General features: G+C 42.3%; 1 protein-coding gene across 1 annotated transcript; it reads right to left on the minus strand.

The window, feature by feature from the left end:
• Window positions 1-39: 39 nt before the first annotated feature.
• Window positions 40-27,981, minus strand: elp2 (elongator acetyltransferase complex subunit 2). The gene is made up of 22 exons (XM_084563824.1): window positions 27,756-27,981; window positions 27,537-27,615; window positions 27,006-27,076; window positions 26,723-26,867; window positions 26,010-26,087; window positions 25,702-25,766; window positions 25,544-25,610; window positions 21,993-22,139; window positions 21,631-21,726; window positions 20,091-20,191; window positions 13,960-14,091; window positions 12,467-12,616; window positions 11,213-11,404; window positions 10,922-10,991; window positions 10,669-10,761; window positions 8,736-8,793; window positions 7,682-7,754; window positions 6,849-7,041; window positions 2,816-2,937; window positions 2,521-2,663; window positions 1,602-1,715; window positions 40-1,188 (listed from the first exon to the last, which is right to left on the minus strand). The coding sequence occupies exons 1-22, from the start codon at window positions 27,885-27,887 to the stop codon at window positions 993-995; spliced, it is 2,517 nt and encodes an 838-aa protein (XP_084419950.1). The 5' UTR covers window positions 27,888-27,981; the 3' UTR covers window positions 40-992.

Raw genomic sequence — 27,981 nt, forward strand, 5'->3', positions numbered from 1 at the left:
GAATTTACTACGTAAAGTTGTAATGGGGCGCTGAGATATTAGTTTCTCTTAAACGGTCACAGCCGGAAAAAGTTTGAGAACAAACCATGCTGTACAGTATTTTGCCTGTTTCAGTCTTCCAAAGAATATTAAAATAGTTCAGTCTTGAAACGTGTCAAAGATACAGTGAATAATGTATTACAGTTACTATCAGACATAGTTGAGCTCCTTTATGTGCACAGAATATAGAAATAATTCCAGACTTGATGTTTAGAGCACAGACTAAACCAACTCATGAGTGCCTACATTCAAAACTTAGCAACATTATCTGAAAGCGTGTTATCTGCGAAGAACTCAAGTCTGTAGTAAATGTGTTAGAAATGAAATGACACATATTAGGTCTCTTGTGCATAGCTGTCAATCGACATACCTGTCCTAATTCAACCTACACGCTGTCATGATATTACACCATCCTGCATTTCTCTTATTTCTCATTTACAGACCATCAAGCAATCAATATGTGGATATACAAAACATTTAATAAAGCAACAATGTATCATACAAGCTCTGCGATTAAAGACATTCTGAACAACCAGGGATAAACCAGCGGTCATGATCACTTCTTTGATTTGTTGTGTTAAGTATATATCACCATATAAATGTCTCCTCAGATAACCTGTATGAATATGCAGTCTGTGTAGATATCCAGCACAGTCTTCTTCTCTGAATCTAAAACACTTTGAAGTGTCTAAGCAAAATACCACCCTAAGGTCATGGTGTTCTTACCATCTTGCTTCCACCCATCAAATCCGTTCAGCAGTGTGCAGACAGACTGCAGGGCATGTGTGCTGTGGGTTTGTCCTGTGACTGACCCATGACTTAACTGGCTGTCACAGGGACTGAATGGCTTGCCAGCGAGCAGCTGTGGCCTTAGTGCCCCAGTCAGGCCTGTGGCCCTCAGTCCCAGTGTCTCTGTGCATGTGAGAGACATAATAGTGTCAGTGTTGGTGGTGCTAAAGAGCCAGTTTGTTGATGTTGAAGATTTTGACAGAGTGGTCGGCGCTGGCGCTGGCAAGCTGGACCCAGGAGCTCTCCTCCTCGATTTCACTCTCTCTGTCAGTCTGTCCATCCTTCTCACCGTTCTCTCGACCTGCTCGGCCGGCCCTCGGCCTCCAGCGGAGCCTCTTGACTGCCAAAGCGTGGCTTTGTCTGTGAAAGGATGTGATGAAGGGAAACGACGGAATACTGCTTTGGATGACCTGCATTCAACTCAATATCCAGTAAAATCCCTACTGCACAACACTGTACCATCTCTCCCTGTACATTTACTTCTTGCACCCGATTGCTGGATCGCACTGAATCCAAACACCAAAGCTTGTCTGAGCACAGATGAAGATGACTCATACACGGAAACACACAAAAACGGTCGATGCCTTCTGCCCTAACTTCTGCCCCGCTTGAAGGAAGCAGCCATTCATCTCTGTCAGCAGCTGTCTTTTTCTCCAGAACACATAACAGAAAGCTTCTCTCTCTCAACAGCCATGCCACACTACTATGCTAAACTGTCAGTTAAAGTTGCATCTGATAAATTTAAATGAACTGCGTGCGTCTTTTAAGGATACGAGGTGTCTGTTTCTCCACAGCTGCTCCAGTCGTCTCCTCCAGCAGGCTTCTGGACGGGGCTCCACCTGTACAGCATGATCCTGCCACACTCCAGGCCAACTGCAAGCAGGTAGCTGTGGAAGGTGTTAGAGGACACACAGTCTCTATCACTGTAGAACAGACATTCACTCCCTGCTCTAACCTTCAGATAACATCTGAGGGAGGAAACCAAAATTGTACAAAATTTAACTAATATTTAACACATTAAATTCCAAATGCTTCTTAAACCTCTGACAGCAGTTTGATTTGCATGCTTTAGACAACATTATTATGCCAATAATATCAATAACCAGGTTATTGATTTTATATATAAAATCAATCATATCAAACTAGCTTCGATACCATAGACAGTGCAAAGATGGATGGCAGAACTGCTCCTCAAAAGTAAAGCCAAAGCAACTAGAGCTCCCCCTGGTGACTGGCTGCAGTATAGGTCATAAGCTCCACCTCCTCCACGTTAGTGGATGGGACTTGGGCCAAACAAAAACACTAAACTACACGTCAAATACATTTTTTTCAAGGATGGTTTCTGTCATTTTAGGTAGTTAATATAACGTTGACGAATGTTCAAGTGTCAATTTTTTTAATAAGTTTCGTTTTAGTTAGTATAGAAACAGGATGTGACATAATGGCCACTAGTTGCCATGCCAACCACTGCATAAAGAAGCAAGGTAGGATATTTATACAGTCTATGTTCGATACAAATGAACCAATCAGTGCTTAGACGACTAATGATCAGGCTGCAGTAACTAGAATTTCAAATGAATTTAAAAGATACAAACGTCAACCTTGGCTGTTAATAAGGTGATAGCCGTATATAAAGTTATATAACACAAAAATATAATAAATATGATTGAATGTATGTGTTTCTGTGTTTACCTGTTATCAGAGCAGAGCACAGGGCAGAAAGCTACAGCAGTAGCAGAATCCCCCACATCCAAGATGGAAGAACATGGTTTAATCTCAGGAGGACCCTCAGGGTCTCGAGAATCCTCTAATATGCATGGTCCCCATACTATCACCTGAACAAACACACACACACAACTTCAGTGAGCATCCACAAAATGCTTGCTACTCAATGTACAACCAACCAGCTGCATGCTTTACTTTATTAGCTTAAAAAGTGAATCAATTTCTTTTTAATTTTAGAATAAAACCAATATTTGAAAACCACCTTCTTGTCCCGACTGGATGTTACAAAGTATCTGCTGTCAGGGCTCCAGTCACAGGACCAAATAATCCGGCTGTGTACGGCTGTGTCCTTTCCTGTGTGTGCGTACAGTGAGAACTGGGGCTCTGTGTGGAAAGAACAAAAACAGGGATATATTGTAACACTACCATTATCACCCTCGAGATGGCATATATTTGGTCACATTTAATTTACATTAACACATCTCCGTTTCAACACAGGATGAGCCGGTCTCAAAGTTTGTGTTATGATTACTACAGCATGACATCAGCATGTCTAGACCCCTGCCTCGCCGCTCTGTGGCAACAAAGCCTCTCCCGAGCGACAAATAAACAACCCAACAAGACAGAGAACCTCATTCCAGCCAGCCATTTCAGTCACTTTTGGTTTATGACCTGCTGCTGTTTATTTCCACAGCCTTAGTCATTTCAGAGCTCAGATTGGTTTTCCCCAGAGAGCTTGTTTGTATGCTGCTGGCAGCCGCCTGTCTGCACGTCTGCACTAGACCTGCTCTCCACTGGCACTCAGACACACACACATAACGGTGCCGGCATGTATACACAGCTGTAAAACCACAGTGTCGCCGCAAAAGTCAGAGTTAACCACCGCGCTGCGTGTTTACAACGCTCTCCCTCTGCAGAATGCACTCATATATTTGAGGCTGTATAGTTTGGTACACACATGTATGGATATTCTTTTTACATTTACATCTGTGAGCCGTGGTGGGTTGTTCAGTTCAATCAGAGCTGGAGACCAGAGACAGACAAATTTAAGAGAGCACAGAGGATACGTGCTCAGTTTAACTTGCAAAAAAAGATAAAAGAGCAGCATATGTAAAAGGCTACACAGATTTAATAGAAAGGTAACAGTGGCTCTTTAATGAAGATGTCTGGGCGCGTGACCCACAAGAGAGGGGAAAGGTGGAAAGGGAAGGGAGGACGACGTGCTGAGACAAAACAGGTAGGAGGCAGGAGATGTGAGGATGGAGGGAGTGGGTTTGTTTGATCAGCTCTGACTTCATTTAACCTCCCCTAGTCTAGCCGGTGAGAGTGTGTGTGTTCTTCACAATCACCTTGAGTGATTCAGCAGCCAACCAGAACAGACGGGAGCCCCCACCTCCCCCCTCCCCCCTCTTGTAAATCTCCCTGCTCCTCTCTCACAAACACAAACACACCGCCCTGACTCTGCACAGCTCACCATACATGCGAACAGGAGAGCGCAGGACAGGTTAGCCTCTGTCGATGCTCATTAAGATCATCCACATGCGGTAGAAGAAACAGGAGATGCTTTACCAGGTGCAGGCAGGAGCTAATCCTTTGAGCTTAAAAGGTGTGTTCTGCTCAGCTTGAATGCAGGATTGAGTTATATGTCTAAGCGAAGGGAGCTGAGGTTCTCTCATATAAACAAACTCTATAGGATCATACTCTTGCTTACAACAGCAGCAATGCAAAACATGGCACTGGTCATGAAGCACTGTCGTCGTCATGTGATTTAGAAATTACACTCCTACATCTGACTTTCATATGCATAAGTAAAACTGTGTTTTACTCAAATTTACTATCCATGGTTATGTCTCTGCTACTTTCCACTTCACTCCGCTACATGTCAGAGGGCATTTTATACCTCTGACTATTGATTATGGGGAGAATTTACGAACGACATGGCAGTATTTACCAGTGTGATGAACACATTAATGGTTAACTAAATAAAATCCAGTACATCAAAATATGTTGCCATGCCATCCATCTCGTCATCCTCCACGATTTTGTTCATCTAAAGAATTATTACCAATTACCAGAGGTCTAAAGGTAAAACTGCGAATGGGGCTTAAGACAGTGTTTGATGGGGACAGGTCAGTATCTGAAATGGATCCATATTTATTAGTCCTATTTAATTACTCTTAAGGTGCTTTTAGAGTACCGCGGGATCTAGACGCCATAACTTACACATGCAGCCTGCGCCGGTGCGAGCCATTTATACTTGTGCGTTCGTCAGTCTGGCTCGCTCTGTAGCTTTTTTTTGCCAGTCGGATTCATTTTTGTTTCTACTTCCTGCTTTACTTTCAACAATGGCAACTGAAACTTTCACCAATATTTCGCCAAACACGAGTCATACAAATGTCTGTATCCCCGAACATCCTCAGTTAACCTTTCCTCGATGCGTTCCATCTTTATTGATCCAAAACAATCAATTCGAAAATTGCAGAGATGGAGAAGCAGCCAGGAATACTAAAGTGGAAACACGCTACTACCAAGCGGACCAATCCCAGCTCTTGCGCTCTGCCTCGCCACAGTGCATAGTTACATTTCTGGGGAGGTGCACGTCAGTTACGGCGTTAGGGTCTGCGCGCGGTCTGCGCTGTTGCCGTAGCTTCCGCAACTTAAGGCAGTATAAAGGCAGTATAAACCGCCTATAAGGCTTACTTGCAGCAATCGTCTAATAAGCTCAGAGCAGGACCTTACATTATACTCAGTGATGTTTTTGTGGGAAGAAAAACATTTGCGGTGCAAAAAGTTTAAGCATTAAAAGTAAAGATATGATGCTTTTAAAATTAAAACTAGAGTAAATTTATATAAAGAGTCGTTAACATACTAATTTACTCAATATTGTTGGTGTATCCCCCTTTGCCTTTAAAACTATTTTGTGGCATTTTAGAGATCTGGGCTCTTTGTGGGCCAAACAATCAGTGGCAGGACTTTTCCTTCTTCTCGACACTGGAAATGTGTCTTCATAATTCATGGCTGTGTGTTTGGGGTAATTGATTTGTTGCAGTAAAAATCATCAATAAATTACAATCATATTTAACATATTATAAGGAATGAACAGATACAGATTTGTTGATACAGACAATAATGTAATGCAATGGCAGAAATATAAACATGAAGGAAACCATACTGGTGCAGGAGAGAAATTCTGTTGCTAGTAGGCAGAAAAAGGCAAAGTTTGGTATCACACCGTCATGCAGATGCAAGTGAAAACAAAAAGCTGAAGGAAACTAAGTGGCGTGATAAATTATCAGATGTTCAAATCAAATTAGTAGGGTGAAACTATGAGAAGGTGCCCTGTGTGCACTAAATTTATTTGGGAGTTTCACAGGATTAATCAGGATTTAGGTCCGGAGATGATTTCTCACCGACTTCATTGCCCAGCCCGTGTGGACACTGACAGTGTTGACCTTAGAGAAACAAATCGCTTTCTTTAACCGTTAATGTCACCACCACTGAGTTAAGTCTGAAAGGGGGGTAAAGGTCAAGCCAAATAGACAGAATGACTGACAGAGAGAGCTGCAGCATACTTTTAAACTGATATTTCCAATATGTCACAATAATATTACTGGCTGCAGTGTTGTCATTTGTCTTCCTAGTCTGAAAGGTTCATGTAAGGCCACTACACCAAGGTTTGTTTCCATTTATCTGATGCTTTTTCTCTTGATCCCCACATGATATGCAGACAAAGTACACATTTAATAAGCTATTACCATCTCCTGAAATCGAGATTGCATTAAACACACAGGATTAGTGTCCATTTGAAAGCTCCATTTCACATCATTGCTGCACCTACTGTCCTGCAGAGGTTGAAGGAGGACACTTAGTTTAATTTGTGTTTAGTCTACAAAAACATGCAGAGAAAACACGTTTAATTTAAAATAAAATGATCTTTCCTGTACTGGCTGCTATTTGGATGAGTTTCATCCAATACATCACTTGTTTGGCTCGTCACAGTATTAATAAGGGGAGTCCTTCCAATAAGACCAGCTTGACTTGGAAATCAATTTGGAACAGATCTGCTCAGTGTGTTTACCTTATTTTCAATTAATTTGAATCCAGGGAGCTAACGTTGTCTGCCAGAAGAGCTCCAGTATTTTCTTTTTGTCTTGAAATTCACTTGGACAGGTTTTTAATTCAACTAAACTGGAGAAGAACTATTATTTCATCCAGATTCAAATCCTGAGTATTCAATAATAATAATAACGTTTTAAAAGGTGGACATGTTTCAAGTGACTGTGCTCTTTTCTCACCCGGGCTTTCAGGCGAGAGTAGGTTCCGTCTCCACAAAGACCAGGTGCGATCTCGGGAAACGGCCAGGAGGAGTTGTGCATCAGGTGAGAAGGCCATCTGGGTGACTGTAAGGGTGTGGCATGGAAGCACCTGCAGCTGACGCCATGTGGCTGTGCTCCACAGCAGCAATGCTGCATGCTCGGCTTTGGATGCCTGGAAAGACAGTGTAAACAAAATCTAATTAAATTAAATTACACAATTCAACACCTTCAAAAAGCACCTTAAAGCCTTTGTTTTCTTTGCGGATCACACACTTATACTCTCTTCTTTGTCCTTTCCATTTGCCTCCATGACTTGTCTTTGTCTTTTAAAGCCCTTTGTAATAACTCTATTAAAAGAAAAATGTGCTTTAATGGTAACTATGTATGGGACTGGACGGGAAAAATAAAATATGCAGAGCTGAGTAAAATATGTATCATCATATGAGGGAGGAGAACGGCCACAATAGGAAATAAAATCGACTGCGAAGCGGACTCTGAAGACAAAATACGAGAAGACAGATGAAGAGAGTAAAGGAAGCAGAGCGGCTGCACACCACAAGAAGCTAGAAAATACACACAGCTGTGAAGGCTACCAGCTGTGTGTTTGCACCACTGTGTGCTTGTCTGCGCAACAAGGTCAGGACAAGGTAGGTACCGCTGATACCACGCTGACAGCACACTGCTTGGTGTGTGTTATGGTGTGAAAATGGGCATGTATGTCCTGATCCCCTCTGCTCTAATGTCCTTTGCACAGGAGGGTCATGTAGTCCTGACTGTGACATGGTTTCTGTCCTGGGTGTCATCAATCTGACCTTGCATGCGGACGCCACCACCGTCCTGAGGCTGTCAGACGCGAGGCAGAACATCTCAAAGCCGTGGCCGTACCTGTGGAGACAGGAGAAGGACAGTCATACAGAGATTAATCATCAACATGAGGAAAGGATGTTAAAGACAGACGGATGAAGGGAGGAAGGGTGAACAAGAGCAGAGAAAGTGGACCCAGTCTGACAGTAAATTAAGTATTCTGTTATTCCAAAGCTCCGACAAGCTCCCGGGCTCGAGCCATCACCACTCGCTGACAGGTAAATAATTAGACAGAGTGTGAAATTAAAATACTGATCTGCGATGACGAGTCCTTCTCCCGCTGACAGAGATTAACAAAGATGATGCTCCGGCTAATCACTCACAGCCTAATTCCTTTTAGCTCGCCATCACCTGGTTGTTTTAAAATGTCAACATGGTGAAATCGCGCGCTCCAACTCAGCGGAAAGGAATTGCTCCCCTACCAGGAAGCTTTCAAACGCTGCAGCTTTTTTGGCCACGGCGATTATTTATGCCACAAAAATAATTTGGCCACTTACTCATTTTAATGCTTCTATTATGCACTAAATGATTCAAGGGACGAGCCAAATGGAGGCAGAAAAATGCTTTTCAACGCACACAATGTCCGGACCTCGAACAAACGGCCATGCCATACGTCATGTTTACGGCGGATTGACTGGGAAATGGATTTAGCATTGGCCACAAATGGAGGCAATATATTCAGCCTGCAGAAGAGACTCATGGGATGGCGGGAATCTGCACTCTGATTGGCTGATGAATAAGAGGAGGGCAACAACAAAGAGCTCTGGGAAGGCATTTTCAGATACAATGAACCCTTTTGGCAAAACCAAACAAACATATGTCCACTGGGAAATGTTACAACATTAAGACCCATATGGAAAAAAAGAATGTATATGAAACAGAAATCAGTTTTATTGACATGTATGCTCACACATAGGAATCTGTCTTGGTGTTCGGTGGAATAAACATAGTAATGACTCAGTTAACACTGGACAGAAACTAAAGAGACATTTATAAACTCACAGTTTCTGAACCTCAGGCCAAAGTGTATTCTGGAGAAGATGATCCTCGGGTGGCGGCTCTGTACACACACACAAAATAAAAAGCGTTAATGACAGACTTGAAAATCCATAACTGTAATAATAACACCTGAAAACTGAATCTTTTTAAAACTAAAATACAATCACTCCCCAATTTACTATATGAGGATCACACCCAAGGGAGCATCATATTCTTCCTCTTTTAAATCCCTGTACTGCAACAAGTGGCAAATACGACACTGAATGTCTGTGTGTATACACCGATCAGGCATAACATTATATGACCACCTTCCTAATATTGTGTAGGTCTCCCTCGTGCCCTTGGGTCCTATGGGTTGAGGGGAGGGGCCTCTGTGGATCATCCCACAGATACTTGATCAGTTTGGGATCTAGTGAATTTAGAGGCCAGGTCAACACCTTGTGCTGTTTTTCATGTTTTTTGAGTTGTTCATAAACTGTTTTCGTGTATGTGTCAGGCTGCATCCTGGTGGGGATGGCCGCTGCCATCAAGGAGTGTCGTTGCTATGGGGTGGGTGCTACATGTCTAAGTAACATCCACATGAATGCCAGGTCTAAAGGTTTCCCAGCAGAACATTGTATTGTCACAAGATGTGTTGATGTTATTCACTTAACATGTCAGTGATCACAATGTTGTGGCTGAGAGGCATAGAAGTTAAAGGGAAAAGAAAGATCAAACAAGTACCGCGAAAAGGGACACCGAGACAAAGACTGAACTAAAAGCTACATGCTAGACTGAGTACACGATGATCGCCTCGAGACAATGTTCTCTCGCATTCGCGTACGGTTTTCTTTTGCATTTCGTCTGCATGAAAATCCTCAGCCCCACAAATCACCGCCTTCCCCCCCAAAAAAGCTATTTTGAAACAACTACAGCTTTATCTCCGATTCTTAACGGCTGCTGGCTTTGAGGGGGATCAAGTCTCGCCGAGCGCCAATCCTCTCCCTCACACCGCGGGATCTGCGTGTTGTCTTCGTGTTGCATGTAATTGAAAGCTACACTCCTTGTGTTTTTGTTATTGGTCATCTGCTTTCCATTTAGCCTCATTATTCATTTCTCTCCCTGCCTGGGGAAGCCAATCAAACAAGTGAAAATGCATTGTTAACAACAGTCTCCACACTTGGTTGCTCCCTACATTGCCCGGGGTCGTTGATACTTAAACTTTGCAATCACATAAGCCTGCCTTCTAATTAGCATTGCAGATTAAGGAGTGGCTTCAATCATGCTGATGACAGCCCTTGACACCCTCTAGCCCAGGGGTTTTAATAACGCTGCGCTACTTTCTCTTCATTTGACTCTCTTTCATTTCCCATCTGCTCATTTCCTACAATTAGTTTCCCTTTTATTCCCTTGCTCTTCTTTTCCTTTTCCTCCGTGTCCTTTCCAAACTTTCCATAAACGCGACTTCCCTTTAAAAGTCGGATTATTTTATCAGATGCTTTAAAGTGTTTTTTGCTTTGGAGTCACTTTGCAATGAGAACCTACAATTTTCTTGTCTCGTTGGAAGATTTCTTGCTTTTGCTCGCATCACTGCTTCCTCTCACCTCTGCTTCCTCCTCCTCCTCCACCACCAACCACACTTCTCCCACTGTAATACCGTCAGCCTCCAGCAGCCCTCAGACGCTGTGGACTCCAGACGTGAAGCAATAAGTAACTGTCCGCCTGGCTGCATATCATTGTCTCTTATAAGAACAGCCAGCGACAGGCAGACAGGAACTCTTAAATGTGTGCTGAGGCTGCTCAGTGGATCACAGTGAGCAATATGAATCAGACTATGTGAGCGCAGAGGGAGGCATGGGGATGCCCTTTGGCTCGAAATTATTTATTATAGGTTCATCCTGTTTTAGGTAAGAATATGCTATAAATATGCAGTGTTGTTTATGCAGCTTTGCAGTACCGGTCAGGTGAAGAGGGTGGAAGTAAGACTCCTGGTACTGGTCAGATATACTGTTGAACTGTTCCTCTTCGTTGGTTTTTGGGGCAAGATCACCTGTAAAATAAAGCTTTCCGTTAAAGAAAAGGAAATGCAGAAAAAGCCTGAACTGAAAAGTCCCAGCTGACTCGAGCTACTGCGTGGAGTGAAACTGATTTTAGTGAAATAAACATTGAAAAGACGAACCTTGGCTCCAAACGAAGAGCCAAGAATTTACCTTGAAATACAGCCTTGTTGGACAAACCCAAGGCAGGTGTGCTGGCTCCTTCTGGAAGGTTGGCACAGTCCTGGCGAGCATCAGATCATCAATCAAATGAATGAAGAGAGATATTCACAAATCAAAAACCTTGTGTGGGGGGGAATGGGCAGTCCATTTTGCAGTTTTTAAAGAAGATAAAATTTTGGCATGAACTGATCCTCGGATGTGTTGAAAGCATGAGTCATTAAAGATCATTGCTACCTTTGGGATAATTAATTTCTCTAGATGTAAATTTAGCTGTACACTCACGTTGGACGCCAGCAGCTTTTCCTTTGAGCTCCCAGAGATGTTAGCAAAGTTCTCCACAAAGTTACGAGGCGCCTGAAACACTCTCAGGACCTTTTCATCGGCTCCAGACACAAACTGAAACCTTCCGACCATGGCCAGACACTGCATGTCGTATCCATGGATCTGCGGCCGTGAGATTTCATGCCAGGTCGCCTGCAGCGGTGAAAGACACAAAAAGCGGTCGGAAAGGTTGCCAGGAGAAAACTGCCAGCCTTTTCAAAAGATCTCCCAACGTTCGGGGACTTTGTTTTCTTGGCCCTAAACAAAGGCATTTGAAAGCAAGCCAAAGACAACATTGATTCTCCTGTTCAAGTGAAACACTTCCAGGTTTAAGATGCAAAGTGTTCTCTCGGGGGACAATGGAGGGCTCTAACTACAATGAGCAGATTTTATTTGGCACTGGCGTGAGGTGGCACTGTGGCAATAGTCGGAGCTGGCATCTTGAATAATGTAATTTAAGTTGGACTCCTGATTATGTATCAACTCCAACTGAACGCTAAACTGCTCTTACCCTTCTTCTAATACTTTTACGTGGATAAACTGGAGTTAGAAGTGAGCCCTTTTCATCTAATGTTCGTATCCTGCAGTACTTGCTGAAGGTGATCAATCAATCCCAGAAGTCTGGCATCATTCCCTGACAAATATATATGATTACTTCCGGGGAACTCTTCATTATCAAGTCACAGCCTACTAAAATTCAATCAGAGACAGAGCCTAAACATATTTTATCAAAGCGCAGCAAGCAGAATATATATATCAGCAAGTGACTATATCCCACAAAGGTTAATACAACTTTCCTGTGCTGAAAGAAGAGCAGCATACTAAGTAAGCACTGCTTACAGGAGCCGGGAAGAAATAGAGCGGTAATAAGTAATTTAAATGGCAAAACATTCCTCAAATGCTAATGTCAACATGTTGATGTGTGAAATATGTCCTCTGGTTTACACACTGAAAGGTGAATAAGGAAACACTTTTCTTTATTCTACCAGGTAATGGATACAAAAATCTCATTTCGGTATGCCTTTAATTTGTGCTTCCATTTTAACACAGCAGTTTTGTCCGAGCTCAAGTTTGATACATCTAAGTGTGTCAGCACAGACAGCATGTAACCAGAAAAAAACTAACAGCAAAAATTAGGTGGATATGTCATACTCTCGCTCTAGTTTATCAGAATGAAACCGAGTAAATGAGGGGGCAGTTCTGTGTCTGTTTTACCTGTGTGCTGTCTTGCTTCTTCCATGGAGTGAACAGTCTGGTGGTCTGGTCTGATCCCACACTGAGGATGAACTCACCCTCAGGATCCCAGCTCAGGTCTTGGACTGCATTAAAGTGACCTGATATCACAACACCAGGTCTCCACTCTCCCTGGATAGATAGGATTGTAATATTCATGATACAACCATCCAAATTTGTCTCAATGCCTAATGGTGAGCTCCAGAACTATTGTCTACGATTTGCGACTACATTCAGTGGTTGATGGTAATGTGATCTCCTTTGAAGCATTAGCGCCTTAAGGTTTCTGCTGAACGTTAAATTGACCTTCCAGCCGGGTGTAATTGAATCCCAGTAATGTTTGAGCTTTCACTGGGACTTCAGACCACTACTCTTTTTGTGCAGACACCCTCAAAGACCCGTGCTGAGCCAGTCAAACTGAGTGGCAGACAGGAGACTTGGTGTGACTAATTACACTAATCACATTCTCATAGGCTAGCAATGTAAAAATGCACGGCCACTAAAGGCTATTTCAAATACAACTGTCACTCAGCTACTGCATGAGTTAGAATTCACACCAATCAAGTTACAGTTTAATTTCATGTCTGTTCAGACTCACATAACATACTCTGTGTAGTTAAGAATTTATTACTGCATTATGACGATACAGTGAAGTTGACCTTTGGTCTTTTGGACATAAAATGTCATCAGTTAATTGCTGTTATTGTATTAAACATTGGTGTGAAATCTTCCCCTAATTAGATTGTGACATGTTGACGTAAGGCCAAAAATGGAAATTAGAACATCACAATGGGCTCAAAATACACCAAATCCAAACCAGATGCAAATACCAAAATGTAATCAATTCATCCTGAGTTGCTGCATTCACATGTTATAGGCTGCATGTTCTGTGAGGTCACAGTGTAAATGACCTTTTCCCTCTGACAACAATCTTATCAGTTTATTGTCCAAGTGAACGTTCGTGCCAGATTTTCAGAAATTCTATCAAGATGTCCTTCATATATTGTGTTGACACCATAGACTGTATATAAATATGGAAAATGCATCCCAACTTCCTTGCATTGGCCAAACTGACGCTATTTTCCCGGGGATACGGGCATCGCCATGTTGTGACTTTGGAGCCAGAGTCTGCGCACTGCAGACCTCAGTGACCCAACCACACTTTTGCCAGACTCAAATAAAAAAAATTTGACGTGTACTTGAGTGTTTTAGTTTGGTCCCATCAAGTTACATGGAGGGGGTGGAGCTTATGACCTATACCGCAGCCAGTCACCAGGGGGAGCTCTCGTTGCTTTGGCTTCACTTTTGAGGAGCAGTTCCGCCGTCCATCTTTATACAGTCTATGGCTCACAAGAATTAGGCGGACGGATGGACAGCCATACGCACAGAGATGGACGACTCCAAAAAACAACGTCACCGCTGTGACACAAAGTCATGCACAAAGTTGAAAGTTTAGGTAAGTCCATGACTCTCACCTCCTGATCTTGGTCCTTGCACCAGAGATGCAGCGCACCGTGGAAAGCATGAGCCACGATCATGGAACCATCTGGACTCATCTGGCAGCCGTAAAAGCCCAGTGTGTTGCCACCAACCTCCCCTACGCGCACCTGGTGTGAAAGAAAAAAATAAACATGTTGTGAGGGTGATCATTACTCATCTGCATAGTCACGTCTGATGTCAGGTGGGTGAAGAACATTTGGTTTCTGGGTCAGACTTGTCACTTGTCTCATCCTATAGGACTACAAGCAGTAGTGTATAGCGCTTATTTGTCCCGTCAAACAATTATTATTTTATAAAACTGCGGGCTGAGATTTATAGAAAAAAAAGGGGAGGGGAAAAAAGTTAAGGTTGTCATATCTGTTCTATGTCTCCCCCCACGATTTATTAACTAACAGACTCCATAATGGAAAATAGGAGAAAAAACTGCAAATTAGGCTGACAAGTCAGATGAGAAATTATGCAAAATGGGACTTATTAGAGTTGAATAAACTCTTGCTTTTTTTTCTAACAATATAAATTTGTCTAATACATAATGAAAGCCGCTGTGGCACAGCAAATCACATTAAACAAATAATCATGAAAAATGGCAACGCTTGAGAAGGATTTACATAAACTGGATTTGGGTGAGAGCCTGTGACCCCTACGTTCATATAGCATGTGGAGTCGGAGCTTCCACTGACAAACCAATCTAATTTTAAAACACCAGTAATCGCCACTTTCCGCATCAGAACAATGCTGGAAAACAAAATCTCTACTTTAGGATTCCTAGCACCTGTCCAATCGAGGGCACCTTGCTTTTGTGCCTACAGCCGGCTCTGTGTTGAATGTTGTGGATTTAAATCACCACCTGGGACAGAAAGCCCATTTTGATTTAAGTGCTGTTCCCAATTACACTGACAAATGAAAATTTACTTGTTTAATCTCCGTCTGAGGTCGTTCTAACTGACTTAAGTTTCTTCTGTCCTTATAAAAAAAGTGAGCGCATTTAAATAAAGCGCAGTGTAGGAGGTACAACAGAGGATTGCAACTGAACAATAGTCAGCAATATTAAGAACTAAACAGCTTTTAATTAATTCTAAAAATAGAAAATTCATTAAAATCTATATTCATTTACAATGACATCCAGAGAGAATATAAATTACACAGCGAAATAGAGGAAACAAGACAAAATTACTATCCCGTCCTCTTGCTTTAGTAGGATTTCATGAAGGATCATAGAACTAGACAGAAATAACATAAAACTATGTGGAAATTAATCAAAAATATTTAAAAACTGAATCGGAACAGGAGCAAGAGAGCTATTTTAAGCATGAGCTGTCAACTGCTTGACCTACAACTGGTTTGTACAAGAAAGAAACAAGCTTTATCTCTCCAAAATATGATGGACAGCGTAAGGCACTGAGCGTATACTCTTACTATCTGTGTATCGCGGTCCAAACGAAAGTCTCCCTGCCTTGTGGAATTCAAACAATTAAAAGCTTTATTGGACCCTGAGGCTTTGGAGGTAAACTGGGCCCAAAGGGGAGATCTATTCAAATCAATAGCAGCAGAATCAACCCCGGAGAGTGCTGCACAGCTCCCTCCGCAGCACTATGTGGTGAATCCAGATACAGCCATGTTATATCTCCTCCATCTTTAATTAGCTTGTGTCTTAAATGATATGAGAAGTGCTAAATTCATGCTAAAACGATTAAAATCAGAAGAGTTGCACGGCTCAGCCCGCTATCTTTTCTTAAAAGCAGTCTTGAGAGAACGTTCAGCTGCAGCAGCAACCTCAGGCTGACTGCAGAAAATGCAGCGTGCATCCACTACATGTAAAATAAATCATCCAGACACAAATGCACAAGCAGAAGACAACACATCTTTACTATGTCTGTCTACTGTACACAGCTGTAAAGTGAGGCCCTCAATCATCCCGCCTCCTTGGCCGCCTGCGGTGGTCATCAATGACCTTCAAAATAATGCCTGTATGCAGGCTGAAAGACGGCGGAACTAATGACAACGATAAAGGCACGCCTTTACTTTGAATGGCACGATCCTCCAGCCATCAAGAGAGCGAGACACAGAGAGGAAAGAGGGACGGCCAAGAAGAGACATCGAGGGTGAGATTGAGAGAGAACGAGATGCAACATTAAGCAGATTGATTTTAAAATTCCGCACGCAAAGTGCCAGCCGTAAATCATGCGAAAACTCACGGAGGCAAAAAGCCATCATCTGTCTTGTTTACGAGAGGGGGAACAATATGGATGCATGCCGTGCCTTATTGCCGGGCAGTGGGGGCATTGGGGAGGAATAGAACAAGGACAGCAAAGAGGGGAAGACATCTATCTTTCTTGGAAGGAGAGAAAGGGTGACGAGGCCAAATGAGCTTAGCCAAGCTGAGAAAACCCATACAGTGTGGAGCACAGGTTTTCAAATCAACTCGCTGACGGCGAGCCTGGGTCACGCCTTCAGTTCCTCTTGATGTTGTTTAGGACAACATAGAATATTAAAGTGACGGATTATTTCCATTACCGATCAATCTACCCCTTTCTCTCAATGGCTAGTCAATCATTTAATAAAATATGAAATGAAAACATTTGTGGCGTCCCAAGACTAACTTGGAGTGTTTTGGAAAACGACTAGAAGAGCAACTGAAAAAAATCAAAATAATAAATGAATTAAACTGCCGTTACATCTTCTATTAGCAAAGGTTGCGTTCATAATAAAAGCTTTTTAGGATGAACTTTGCAGAATGTTTTGTGGGCGTTCCCAAGACAGTAATTACGTGGGTAATTACTTTATATATCATTTAAATTCAGGATTTATCGCCATTTTAGAAATATTACTGAGGACAAAGCGTTTAATGTCACCGAAGATTGGTGTTCTGTGTGTTTTGTTCAAAAAGCCTTGAATGTTCTTTTATCAGCACGGCTTGGTATATTTTTTTTTTTTTATATATTTCGGTGAAAATAAATGTTTTAAAATGAAAAAAAAAATTGAAGAAAAAAAAAAAATGCCCGGAGCTTCTTTATATTCCCTGTTTTGCTGCATTAACGGTCAATTCCATTTTCAGTATTCATGGTGTCAATATCACATGTTGAGGTGTTCACTTGCGATCTGAGCATAAACTTGGGAAGACACAGGCTTAGACTGAATGTTTGGTGGTGTGGTTTATTGTGCACTAAAGGTGCAAAGAGTAAGAATATTCAATAAAAAAAAATAAAAAATCTTGAGTTCGTCAAAAACTCCACTATACTCACTTGCCAGTTCATTAGGTACCTGGTAAAAACAAAGTAATTGTAATAGAACAAATTAAATCTTTGCTTTGTGAAGGTTAAGGTGTTCAGCATTTGTCTTAAACTGTGCAGTTTGTTGAATTGTATTGCGTTGTACCGGCACATGTTCCTATTATTTTGACAACCTTTTTTTAGTCAGTGGCTAGGCTAAATAATCTGTGTTTAATTCAATCGAGTTTAACAGCACCACATGCTACATCGTCCAAAATGATCATACAGTTCAATGACCACCTTTCTGATGCTGTTTCAACATTATAACATGATGACACTTTCACTAGTGTACTTAATGAATAGGCAAGTGAGTGTATATTTCAACACAACAAAACGTATTTTGATTTCGTATAAAAGTTGAAGAGACGATGCCTTCTCTGTAAATAAACCAAGACTGACTTCGACAGGGTCAAGAAACCGACTTTTAACCCAGGAGCCCCTCCTACTTGATTCCTTTAGTCGGTCAAAAATAATCTTGTGCACAGACGACGCAATCCAACAGCTCACGTGACAACAAAAACAAGAAGAACATACTGCTCAATGGAGAAATCTGTTCCGCCCGCTTTGCGGCAACCTTTCAGGGATGGAAAATGAAGCCAACACAGAAGTGCTGAAGCTTGCAGTTCCTCAAATGGCCACTTGAGGCTGGCTCCAAAACATGTTAAAATACTCCCACTTTATTGCAGAAACAAACATGTTTAAAACACCTGCTATAAAAAAAAAAAAGTTTTGGTAATTTCCAGGCCCACAGTGTATATATGTACACACACAGTCAGTGTTAAACCCATTGATGCCATCCGACGTTTGCACTCATCTATATAGTCACACATTTTGGACTTGGTGGCTTTTCTTGATGTGCCATGCTGCCAAGAGTATCTTGAGGATACCACGATCGCTGAGGTCTGAAAATAGGTTATCTCTAAAACACACACACAAACTGGTAATCCCTCCAGGCGTTGCGGTGGCCCGCTGTGGTCAGCCGGAGATGTTAATTACCAGTGTGTCTCGTTAGCAAGATGTGCTTTACGCAGCGGTGGGCCCCCGACCACCCCACTGCTCACCCTGCTCTCCATTAAATCTCACCAATTACTCTAATCAGTATGAAGAAGCGGAGCACTTCTTTGTAAAAATCGGCTAATTAAGGCACACATGGCCGGTCATTTAGCGCTGCGGAATCTGCTCTGCCAAAACCTTCAGCGTCCTGAAGAGAGGAGCTTTTGCGAGGCCTATTAGGAAACACTCAAAAAGGGCCGGATGCCTTCAAATCAAATGTGTAAAGACAGGGACAAAATATACAGTTTAATTCATTGATGTTTCTTTGTTGTAACATGTGTGTTTGTGTGTACGCGAGTGTGTGTGTGTGTCAGAGCTTCAGAGGTTAAGCTTCCTTTGTAGGCAGGGATCCTGTCAGTTCAAAGGGTTTTGCTCTCAAACAGAAATAGAGGAAGAGAGAAATAAAGAGGCGACTCATATGCTATGCACTTTCACATTCGACAAAAAGGTTATTCCAGGTAGGGGGGGTTATTTCTTTCTTCTTTTTTTTAAATTTTTTTTTTAGTTTTGGCATCAAGAGGAAAAAGCTCGAGCCGTGGAAGGGAGATTGGCCACACCACATTCGACGCCCACTGCAGCTTTTCATTTCCACTGTCTAATCACACTGAGGAGAATATGTGACATCAGCTCTGGCTTCAGGCCCTAATCATCGTCCCTTTGTTAGAGAGGGGAGACGAGATTTTCACGGTTTCTCCTTTCTGTGGTCTCCGCTGCTCATCGCTGTGGATGTGAATGATGAGATCAAAGGTGCAAAAATGTTACTGATCAAGTGTGGAGTCTTTCTCGTCACCACAGAGTGTGATCACACTCAAGGTGCCTAGCACGGCGAGGTGAGCCACTTCTATTCAACGGGATGTGTGAGCCTGTGTGTGTGTGCGCGCGACGCAAGTGTAGGTTGTGCATGCATGTCTGAGCTCGTCTTTTTCGCTCTTATATTTTTGTATTTCTGACGCAAGAGTTCCCGCGTGGCTGTCAGGTGTAGGGAAAGGTAATGTGAGGTAGACCTGAACCACCTGGGAATATGCCAGATGTGTTTAAAAAAAAAAAAAAAAAACTGTTGGGCAGATGGGCAGAGAACTGCTTTTTCTTTGCCATCCACACTTGTGTTAAATTTAGCCCCATCCTAGCACAACAGCAGCTGTTGAGAGCTCAAAGAGATGAGGTGGAGGGGAGAGAAATGAAAGAAGGACAGAGATAATGTGAGGGAGGGAGTGAACGAGAAAGGAAAGGGAGGCAAGCAGTGGAGGACAGAAAATTATGGGACGGGGGCGTGGGGAGTGAAAGGAAGGGAAAGACAGATTACGGAGGGGGAAAAAAAAAAAAAGGAGAAATGTGGAGCAGAGGCTATGGCATGTCTTCAACCGACCCCTCCATCTCCTGTCGGAAGTGTTGGGGAATGAGCCTTAAAAGAGGGGGTTCAGTGTGAGTGAGTGATAGAAGGGAAGATGGGGGAGGACAACAACGGCTTGTCTAAACTCACAGTGGTGCGCTGGGCTCAGCGCCTCTTCATCACTGTCTATCACTTCTATTCCTGACACCTCAATGTCAGGGAGAGTGGAAACCGACGCAGGGGCACTGACAGCAGGAGAGGGGATACTGGGGGAGGGCTGGGGCTCCACGTCATGTCATGAGCTACTGAAAGGAAAGCTGGCAGAAACAGAGTGGGGAATAGGGTGTGTGTTTCTATGCGCGAAGCCTGCGTTGACTTGAGTGATTGATTCCATGTGTGTAACAGCGTTTGTGTGTGTGCAGGGTCTGCATCTTGTATTCAAGTCAACACTGACCTGCTCCACCCAGACTCCAGATCCCTCCTCAGGAGCCCAGAGGATCATGGTTTTGTCCATGGAGGCAGAGAGCAGACTGAGAGGCTGTTGCAGGTCTCCACCTGCAGGGGGAGACAAAGAGGCACTGGACTTTAAATACAGGAACAAGTCTATTTGCATACTTTCTCACAGGTTGAAAGTATCTGCGAGTTATAAGCTTGGGTGACTCATTTCAATAGGCAAATAAAATAATCACTTGAGCATTTATAATTGTTATTATGTGTCTTGTTCATAATAGAAACAGTATATCAATTCCTCTTTCCTTAATTTTCCTTTAGTGTTGCACAGTATCTAAAGCAGCACTGATGGTCACGCCTTTCTCTCTCATAAAAGTTTGCTCCAAAGAGAACATTTCATATTTCCAGTATGCACCAAAAAACAAACAAACAGGAGCGATAGAAAGATGCAGTGAGTGGTTAACAAGTCTCAGACAGTCAAATAGCTGAAGGAACGCGGGTTTCCTGCACAGACAGACAGGGTGACTGCACGGGGAGCACAACTGTATTTTTATGAACAGAATGTTTTCTTTAGATGGAAAATGATCAAGACAGGGCAAAAAAATAAATAAAAATAAATAGCACGAGACCCTTTGCACATATAATTTGACAGCTTTACTTACTTGAAGCATCTAAACAGTGTTGTGCAAGTTCACACTATACAAGAACTAGTTTAAAGTTCATAATTCACATTTTTTATATTGAAAGTTTATAGAACAGTTTGCGATCATTTTTTCAGTTTTTTTTTTAAATGAGCAGCTTCGAGCTATGCTTGTTCAATAGAATCTCTGACTGACCTGCCCATCCATACCCAGCCTGTCATATTCTTTCCGTCAGGATCTGTGCTGCTTTTGTGAATGACCATTGACTGTATATACTAGGAAATAACTCAAATGTTTGTGTGGATCAGCTGCTTCTGCGGTGCAGGTGGCGGCTTCTCTTTCAGCTGCACCAGCCATGCTGTATGCCGTGAATCGCATGAACGTCGTTATTTCCCTCCAGATCGAACGCGTGCGTTTTGCACGTCTACGCTCACAGTTAGAAAAAATGGTCAGTTCAGTTCACAAAAATACGAACGTTCGTGCACAACACTGCATCTAAACATGTGAGGTACACAAAAGTGTAAAGTGTGAAGCTATGCAACGAGCATTTAAGGCAACTGCGGGTTATAGAGACGATTTATCACGTCCACCAGCATTTCCCTTGAGAGCTAATTAAGTCAATAACATTTCACACCTGTGCTTTTTCTTTTTTAAACTGTCACGGTCTCCTCTTGGCTTTTGTACACCGGAACACAAACGGAGAGAAACAGTGCCTCTAAGCTCTGTATGTGAGCCAATCCTTTTACTTCCACTAGCTGTGGAAAGCAGGCAGAACTGAGTGAATTTTGTCTGAATTTGTCTAGTGTGGTACCTCTAAGGACCTAATGGTAAATTTTCTGAAATTATTTTGGAATGATCGGCATCATTAGTGACGGACACCATGCCTCTTTTTAATCAAAGTACCTTTGTAGACTGGAGGCTGCCAGTGAACTCCATAGACCCAGTTCTCATGGCCTGCCAGCACCGTTTCAAGGGACACAGCAAACAATGAGGACACATCTGTATCAGGAACACAAAGAGGTCGAATGAAAGACATCAGCTTATAGTATTTACATGAAAAGTGTAACTGATTTAATGAATAGATTATCTACTTTTTGTTACCTGAAAATTTCTAAAGTATGTGTGACCTGAATAAAGGTAAACATAAATACGTGCACTTTATGGAAGTCTGTAACCTCTATGCGCCATTACTCCATCAAAAAGCATATCACTTCACTCGGTTAATTAGCACCCTTTTTATAATCAAGCCCGGGTGGCCCACTCACCTCTCTCCTTCACTTCAAAAATGTCCTCTTTCATTCGGATGACGGTGTGATCGTCCTCTGTGTGGGTGTCTGTGCCAGACTTGGCACAAAGCCTCCACACTCTGATGAGAGAGTCCTGTGAACAGCTGGCTAATAACAGCTCTGCACCTGAATGAGTCAGAGAGAAAAACCTGAAAACCTGAAAACCTGAAAACCTTCCCTCCACCAAACCTCATTTTCTATTAGTTCTTAAAGTACCGTACTGCACAATCTATCCACCCACTGTGGTATTATTTTCACAGTGGTGGTGCTTCGGTGTGAAGTGTATTATGAAAGATTATGGCGAGGAAAGAAGTGATTATTAGAGTGAGACTGGCCGGTCAGCTGATTTTGTTGGCCAATTTGTCGGCATTACTACTGGAGCTTTCTGCTAAAAAATAATGCAAAACCAAAATGCATGGGGTCGTTTGGAAACGGTGCCATCACCTAGTTTGTCCAGCTGAGCACTCCAACTATATAAAAGAAATATCAGCTGATATATTAATATTAATATTTGGTACTGCCCTGTATATGCATTAGCCCACAACATCCAGTGTTGTCCTGCTCTAGTGCGGCTCGTCCTACAAGTATAATAAGCAATACTTTGAGATGAAATATAGGGGTTAGTATGTATATGTTAGTACCTACAATAAAACGTTATAGCCTTTGGGGACACCACAACCAGCTGTCAACTAAAAGCTGACATATTATCCCCTTAGAAATATGAATTTGATACAGCAAACAGTTACCGTTTGCTAGAATACTTTTTTATTTACCTTTCCACAGCAGCATTAGCAACCATTGCACCTTTAGAGGCTGGCGCAATAAATCATACCATAGAATCTACAGCATCCACACCTGTGTTTTTCCAGCTGAGGCGATCGCAAGGGAACGCCGTGACATGCAATTTAGACGCCGTGCATTTTGAAAGTGGAATGTCTTTTTGATTTTGGACTATTGGTGCAGAGAAACGGGGAATTTGAAAACGTTAGCATAAGGCTCCGGGATACTTTTCAAAATGTTCTTATCTTTTTACGCACTTTATTTTAAGATGTGTTAAACTGGCATTGCAGTTGTAATATTTCTAAAGTCAAGTGAGTGAATACATACACCGATCAGCCACAACATTATGACCACTGTCTTGTGAGAATGCAGTGTTCTGCTGGAAAACCTTTAGACCTGGCATTCATGTGGATGTTACTTAGACATGTACCACCCACCTAGACCAGACCAGACACCCCCACCCCATAGCAATGACACTCCTTGATGGCAGCAGCCATCCCCAGCAGGACGCAGCCTGACACAGGCACACACACAAAAACGGTTTAGGAATAACTCAAAAAAATATGAAAAACCCCACAAAGTGTTGACCTGGCCTCCAAATTCACTAGATCCCAAACTGATCAAGTATCTGTGGTATGCACTGGAACAAACTGATTCACAGAGGCCAATAAAGTTGTTGCTAAAAATATAGCGTGTGCTGGAACCACGACAGATGAGAGTGAACAGAACTTAAAGTTGAATCTAAAACAATGAGATGAATCATGCTGTAAGCTCTATAGAGGTGACAGCAACTTTGAATTTGGGTGACAGTCAATTTAACATGTCATTCACTCTGATTATCATAATGACTTTCCTTATATATACACAATAGTATTAGTGCAGCTTTAAATCATTCATGTTATGCCAACTGAACACACTGTATTTTTGCATTCAGCTTAAAGCGGAGCTGATTATGTTTAAGGTGATAAAGGTTGAGCCAATTAAGAGCCGAGAGCAGCATGTCTGTGGAATTCTAACTCCCGCTTCATCCGTTTTCTGTCAGATCTGTAATCAAGGCATACGAGAAGAATGCTCCTGACTGCGATGGAGCCAGTGAGACAGCAGGCCAAACAGACACAGACAGGTGGTAAACAAAGCACATGCCACTATTCCTGAGTGTCCCTGTCTATCACATTATGTGTTCCAGTTTTAGTCCAGTGGTCATCGGTCCGGCTTTACCTCTGCCAAGATAAACAGACTTAATTAAAATTCCTCTGTTGCTACCACCTAAGGCCTCCTCAGTGTCGGGAGAGGGGACAATTTTAGTTTGTCAATCACAGCGTACTGACACTGATGATAATGACAGTGATGATTTGTTTGTTTTGGCGCTTGCCTGAAACTCTGCCAAAGCTACTTCCACTGGTGACCTGCAACGCTGTTTTTTTTTTTTTTTTAACTTGAAACAGAAAGAGCTACCCGTAGGCATCAAATTAAGATCTATCTTTGACTTTGATTTATTTATGACATGTCTAACATGTTTTTCCAAAGTGTTTTGTTGAGAATCTAACAAACCTGTGATTCTGATCACTTAAGGAGGAAAAATAAAAATAAATCGTAAAACAGATGAAGGACGGAAACACAACACCAGAAAACAGCACCGTGCTCTCATCCCCAATATTTACAGCTATGATAAACTGCTCCTCTCGAGCTGCAATTTGCCATCTGTCGAGCCATAAAAGAACAGAATGATTTATTTAACTACTATCACGGACGAGAGAGGGCTTTGTCATTCCTACGGGAATGCGCCACATAAACAGACTTCACTCCGTCTATTTGCTGGCTCGGAGCTCGGCAGCACGGAGTAGGTCATAGACTGTAAGTAGGAAGGAGACACTGGTGAAGAGGGACGGTGAAGGAGACGAGATAGCTTTTACACAGTCAGAACGGTGCAGTAATGAAGTGCCCTTGAACAAGGTTACACAATTAGCGAAGCCTGGATCGGATTTATGCATCAACATGTGCGATCAAAATACTGTGAGTCACACTCTGGATGCTGAAGCTGGACTTTGGCATAAAAGTCTGTGAATAAAGAACATAGCTTAGATGATTTCTGTGACTGCAGGAGAGACGTTTGCTTATTAGTTTTTTTTGCTTCAGGAAAGTTAAACAGCACTTGTCTCTCATCCAACTGGTTGAAGGCTGTGGCTGGAAATCTAATCCCACCTCTCAGAATTTACTTTCAAAGCCCAGAAACTGCATTATCCAGATTTCCAGGAATTCTTTAGATCAGCTAAAAATATTTGAGACAGCAAGCATTAGCTTTTCAGACTACATAATGCAAAAACCACACAAAGATCACATCATCACATAAATTCTCAAATACAACTAAGCCAAATAAGGCCTAGATAGACCAATCGTGTCCCTATTTCTAACTTACCACATCCAACTTTAGGTTGCCCATAAATCTTCTAGCTACATTAGCCACTGACACCAATTACAAAAGAAAAGTGTAAAGAAAATTTAAGAAACTGGTTATATTATATTATATTATATTATATTATAAAACAACAGGAACAGCAGTAATACAATGTATATTATAAAGAGCCTGGACCAACCTGCTTTTGTATGATATGGTAGTACATACTGTAAGTACTGTATTATGTGTATAGCTGGCACTGAGCTCAGTAGGACACGCCACTACCCTGGAATAATTCCTTCCAATCAGGTTGTACCCCTAAAACACTGTCCCTAATGCAAAAAGAAGCACTCACCTGTTGATGCCCACGCTACTCCACGAACCCAGTCTTCATGCCCTTGCAGTGACATGGCTCTCTGGAGCTGCCGCACGACAATTTGAAAAAGTCAAACCCAGCCATTGAACTTTAGTAATTCAAATGAAAGAGTTGGCAAAGTATCGATCAAATGTTACCTGTCCGTTGGCCAGCACATACAGATGCACCCGAGAGTCATCGCCCCCGCAGGCCAGTATGGGAACTGTGAGAAACAAGGTGACAACATTTATATATACATTATACATTACAATATATACACTACAGATGTGACGTGGAAAGTCGTGAGTCGTGAGTAGAGCAGCAAACAGACGAAAGGCAACGCTAAATAGTAATGAAAAATTATGCAAGATTGGTTTTGAATATGTGGTTACATAAAATATAAATTGAGATGGATAATAACAGAGGAAAAATGTGTGTATGTTTATGTAGAACAGCTTAGGCTTACCTCTGGCGCCTGGTAACAGTACCAGAGAGACATCCATCATGAAACCGCTTCCAAATGATAGGGTATGGAGGCACTCGGCTGAGGAACACAAATGTACAATAAATGGAGTCAGTCTTCCTGATGGACGTGATTAAAAGATAAACTCTGTATTGTGGTAAATGCGTGGTCCTGTATGATCACGAGTTGCACGTGGAAATACACCTTTTGGCTCATCTTGTAAAACATTTGGCTCTTTTCTCTGTCTCACCTTATGTAAGGAAGCAAAGTGAATTTCAAACTGCCTCAATCTGCATTCAGCTACCAAGAAAACTCGGATCATTTTTTTTATCTGGGAGTGTAACTCAAGGTTATGCCCAGTCTGTACAGGCACAAACTTATTCCCCATGACTGTCAAGTCTGTTTTAGAAGTATATACTATATGTATGCATGCAATGTCACAGATCTGCAGTAAAGAGAAGGTGGTGCAATTCATCACGTTGCTTGTAACATTGCCATGCTCTCTAGCTGCCATTAGAGGGCAGAGACACACTAATACTAATGTAAGCAAGCTACCAAAGGAATTAATTTAATATATACAGTATATTTATACTCCTACCCAGATTGTAATCCAGGTGCCTGCACACTTGTTTTGTTACATTTTTGCACTGGCATTAACTACTATACAATTGATACTAATTAATGAGTGGATCTCTCATATTTTCTATGTTTAATACCTTCGTTGGTGTCACTGCAGAGCCACAGTCTAACCGTGGAGTCTGATGCCGAGGAGGCCACCAGGACCTTTGAGTCCTCCGTGCAGATGGCATCCACAGCACATACTGGACCAGTGTGGCCCTTACACTCAGCTGACCGGATGAACTGGAAACGAAACAATACATTTTATTTATGCAGTTACAAATCATCACACGCTGTATGTTGCTTCGCCTTGTAAAGGGAAACAGAACAAAGCTCTTCCTTAAGAAGGGAACTCTAAAAAAGGAAAGAAATTTTGATTACCTTCCCATCGTGAGCTTTCCAGAGGACGACTCGATTGTCTGAGCCTCCCGAGACAAGATGAGACTCTGGAGCTGCGATGACAATAACCACACAGTTGTCATGATTTGAGCATAATGCTGCTAGATTACAATTAAGACAAATCTAAATTCTACAGCACACAATGGCGTGTTTGGACAATAGCCTTCCAACTATGCTGCAGATTTTGGAGAGGCCCTTGTGATTTTGAAGATTCATTTTTAGTGTTTGCTGTGAAAGATGTTGACAAGCCTGCACAGACCACTGACTACGTCTCTACTTTACTTCCATCAGCCAATGTGAGCCAGGACAAAAATGAAAACACAACTGAATCAACAGTTCTTTCACTTATAAACAAATGCTGGATACCACAACCTACACACTAAGATCTAATGCATGACCTTATTAGAATGCATTGGCTTTTGTTATTATACCTAATGGACTGTCTCCTGAGTATAGTGTATTTTCACCACGTCACCACTATATGTTTGACAGGTCCTCCCTCCCCACACTCACCGCCGTCCTCTTTGTGGACCCAGTGGACAGTATTCACTCTGCCCGTGTGTCCATTCAGCAGAGCGACAACTCTTCTCTCCTACAGTAAAGCCAAATGATGCGTTTACTGACAAGAAAATGTATGCGTTTATTCAAAACTACAGTGTGCTCCAGCACCGTTAGCTGTGACCACAGAACAGCGACAGCTAACTTTACAGTAGAAATGAAAGATTTTACTACCTGCGGGTCGTACAGAGCCACCGAGTTACAAGTCCCAAAGGCAATTGTTCCTCCACGACCCCAAGAAACAACTTTTGGCGTCCTGTTTGGACAACAAGCTACATGGCATGTTTCAATTACGGGCGCAGCCATCTTGGAAGCTGGAGTTGTGGAGTTACTGTGAATGTGGCCGTGAATGAACAGCGCCGCCGTGACAACAGTTCCGCAGCAGTTTGACTCTAGACTG

This window comes from Chelon labrosus (genome assembly GCF_963514085.1).
Source record: "Chelon labrosus genome assembly, chromosome: 16".
Taxonomy (NCBI): Eukaryota; Metazoa; Chordata; class Actinopteri; order Mugiliformes; family Mugilidae; genus Chelon; species Chelon labrosus.

Coding starts and splice junctions, on each gene's coding strand:
- elp2 (XM_084563824.1), bottom strand. CDS start 27,887: ATGGCTGCGCCCGTAATTGAAACATGCCATGTAGCTTGTTGTCCAAAC. Junction 26,088..26,722: donor CTGCAGTGACACCAACGAAG/GTATTAAACATA, acceptor TGTGTTCCTCAG/CCGAGTGCCTCCATACCCTA. Junction 1,716..2,520: donor GTGCTCTGCTCTGATAACAG/GTAAACACAGAA, acceptor CACCTTCCACAG/CTACCTGCTTGCAGTTGGCC.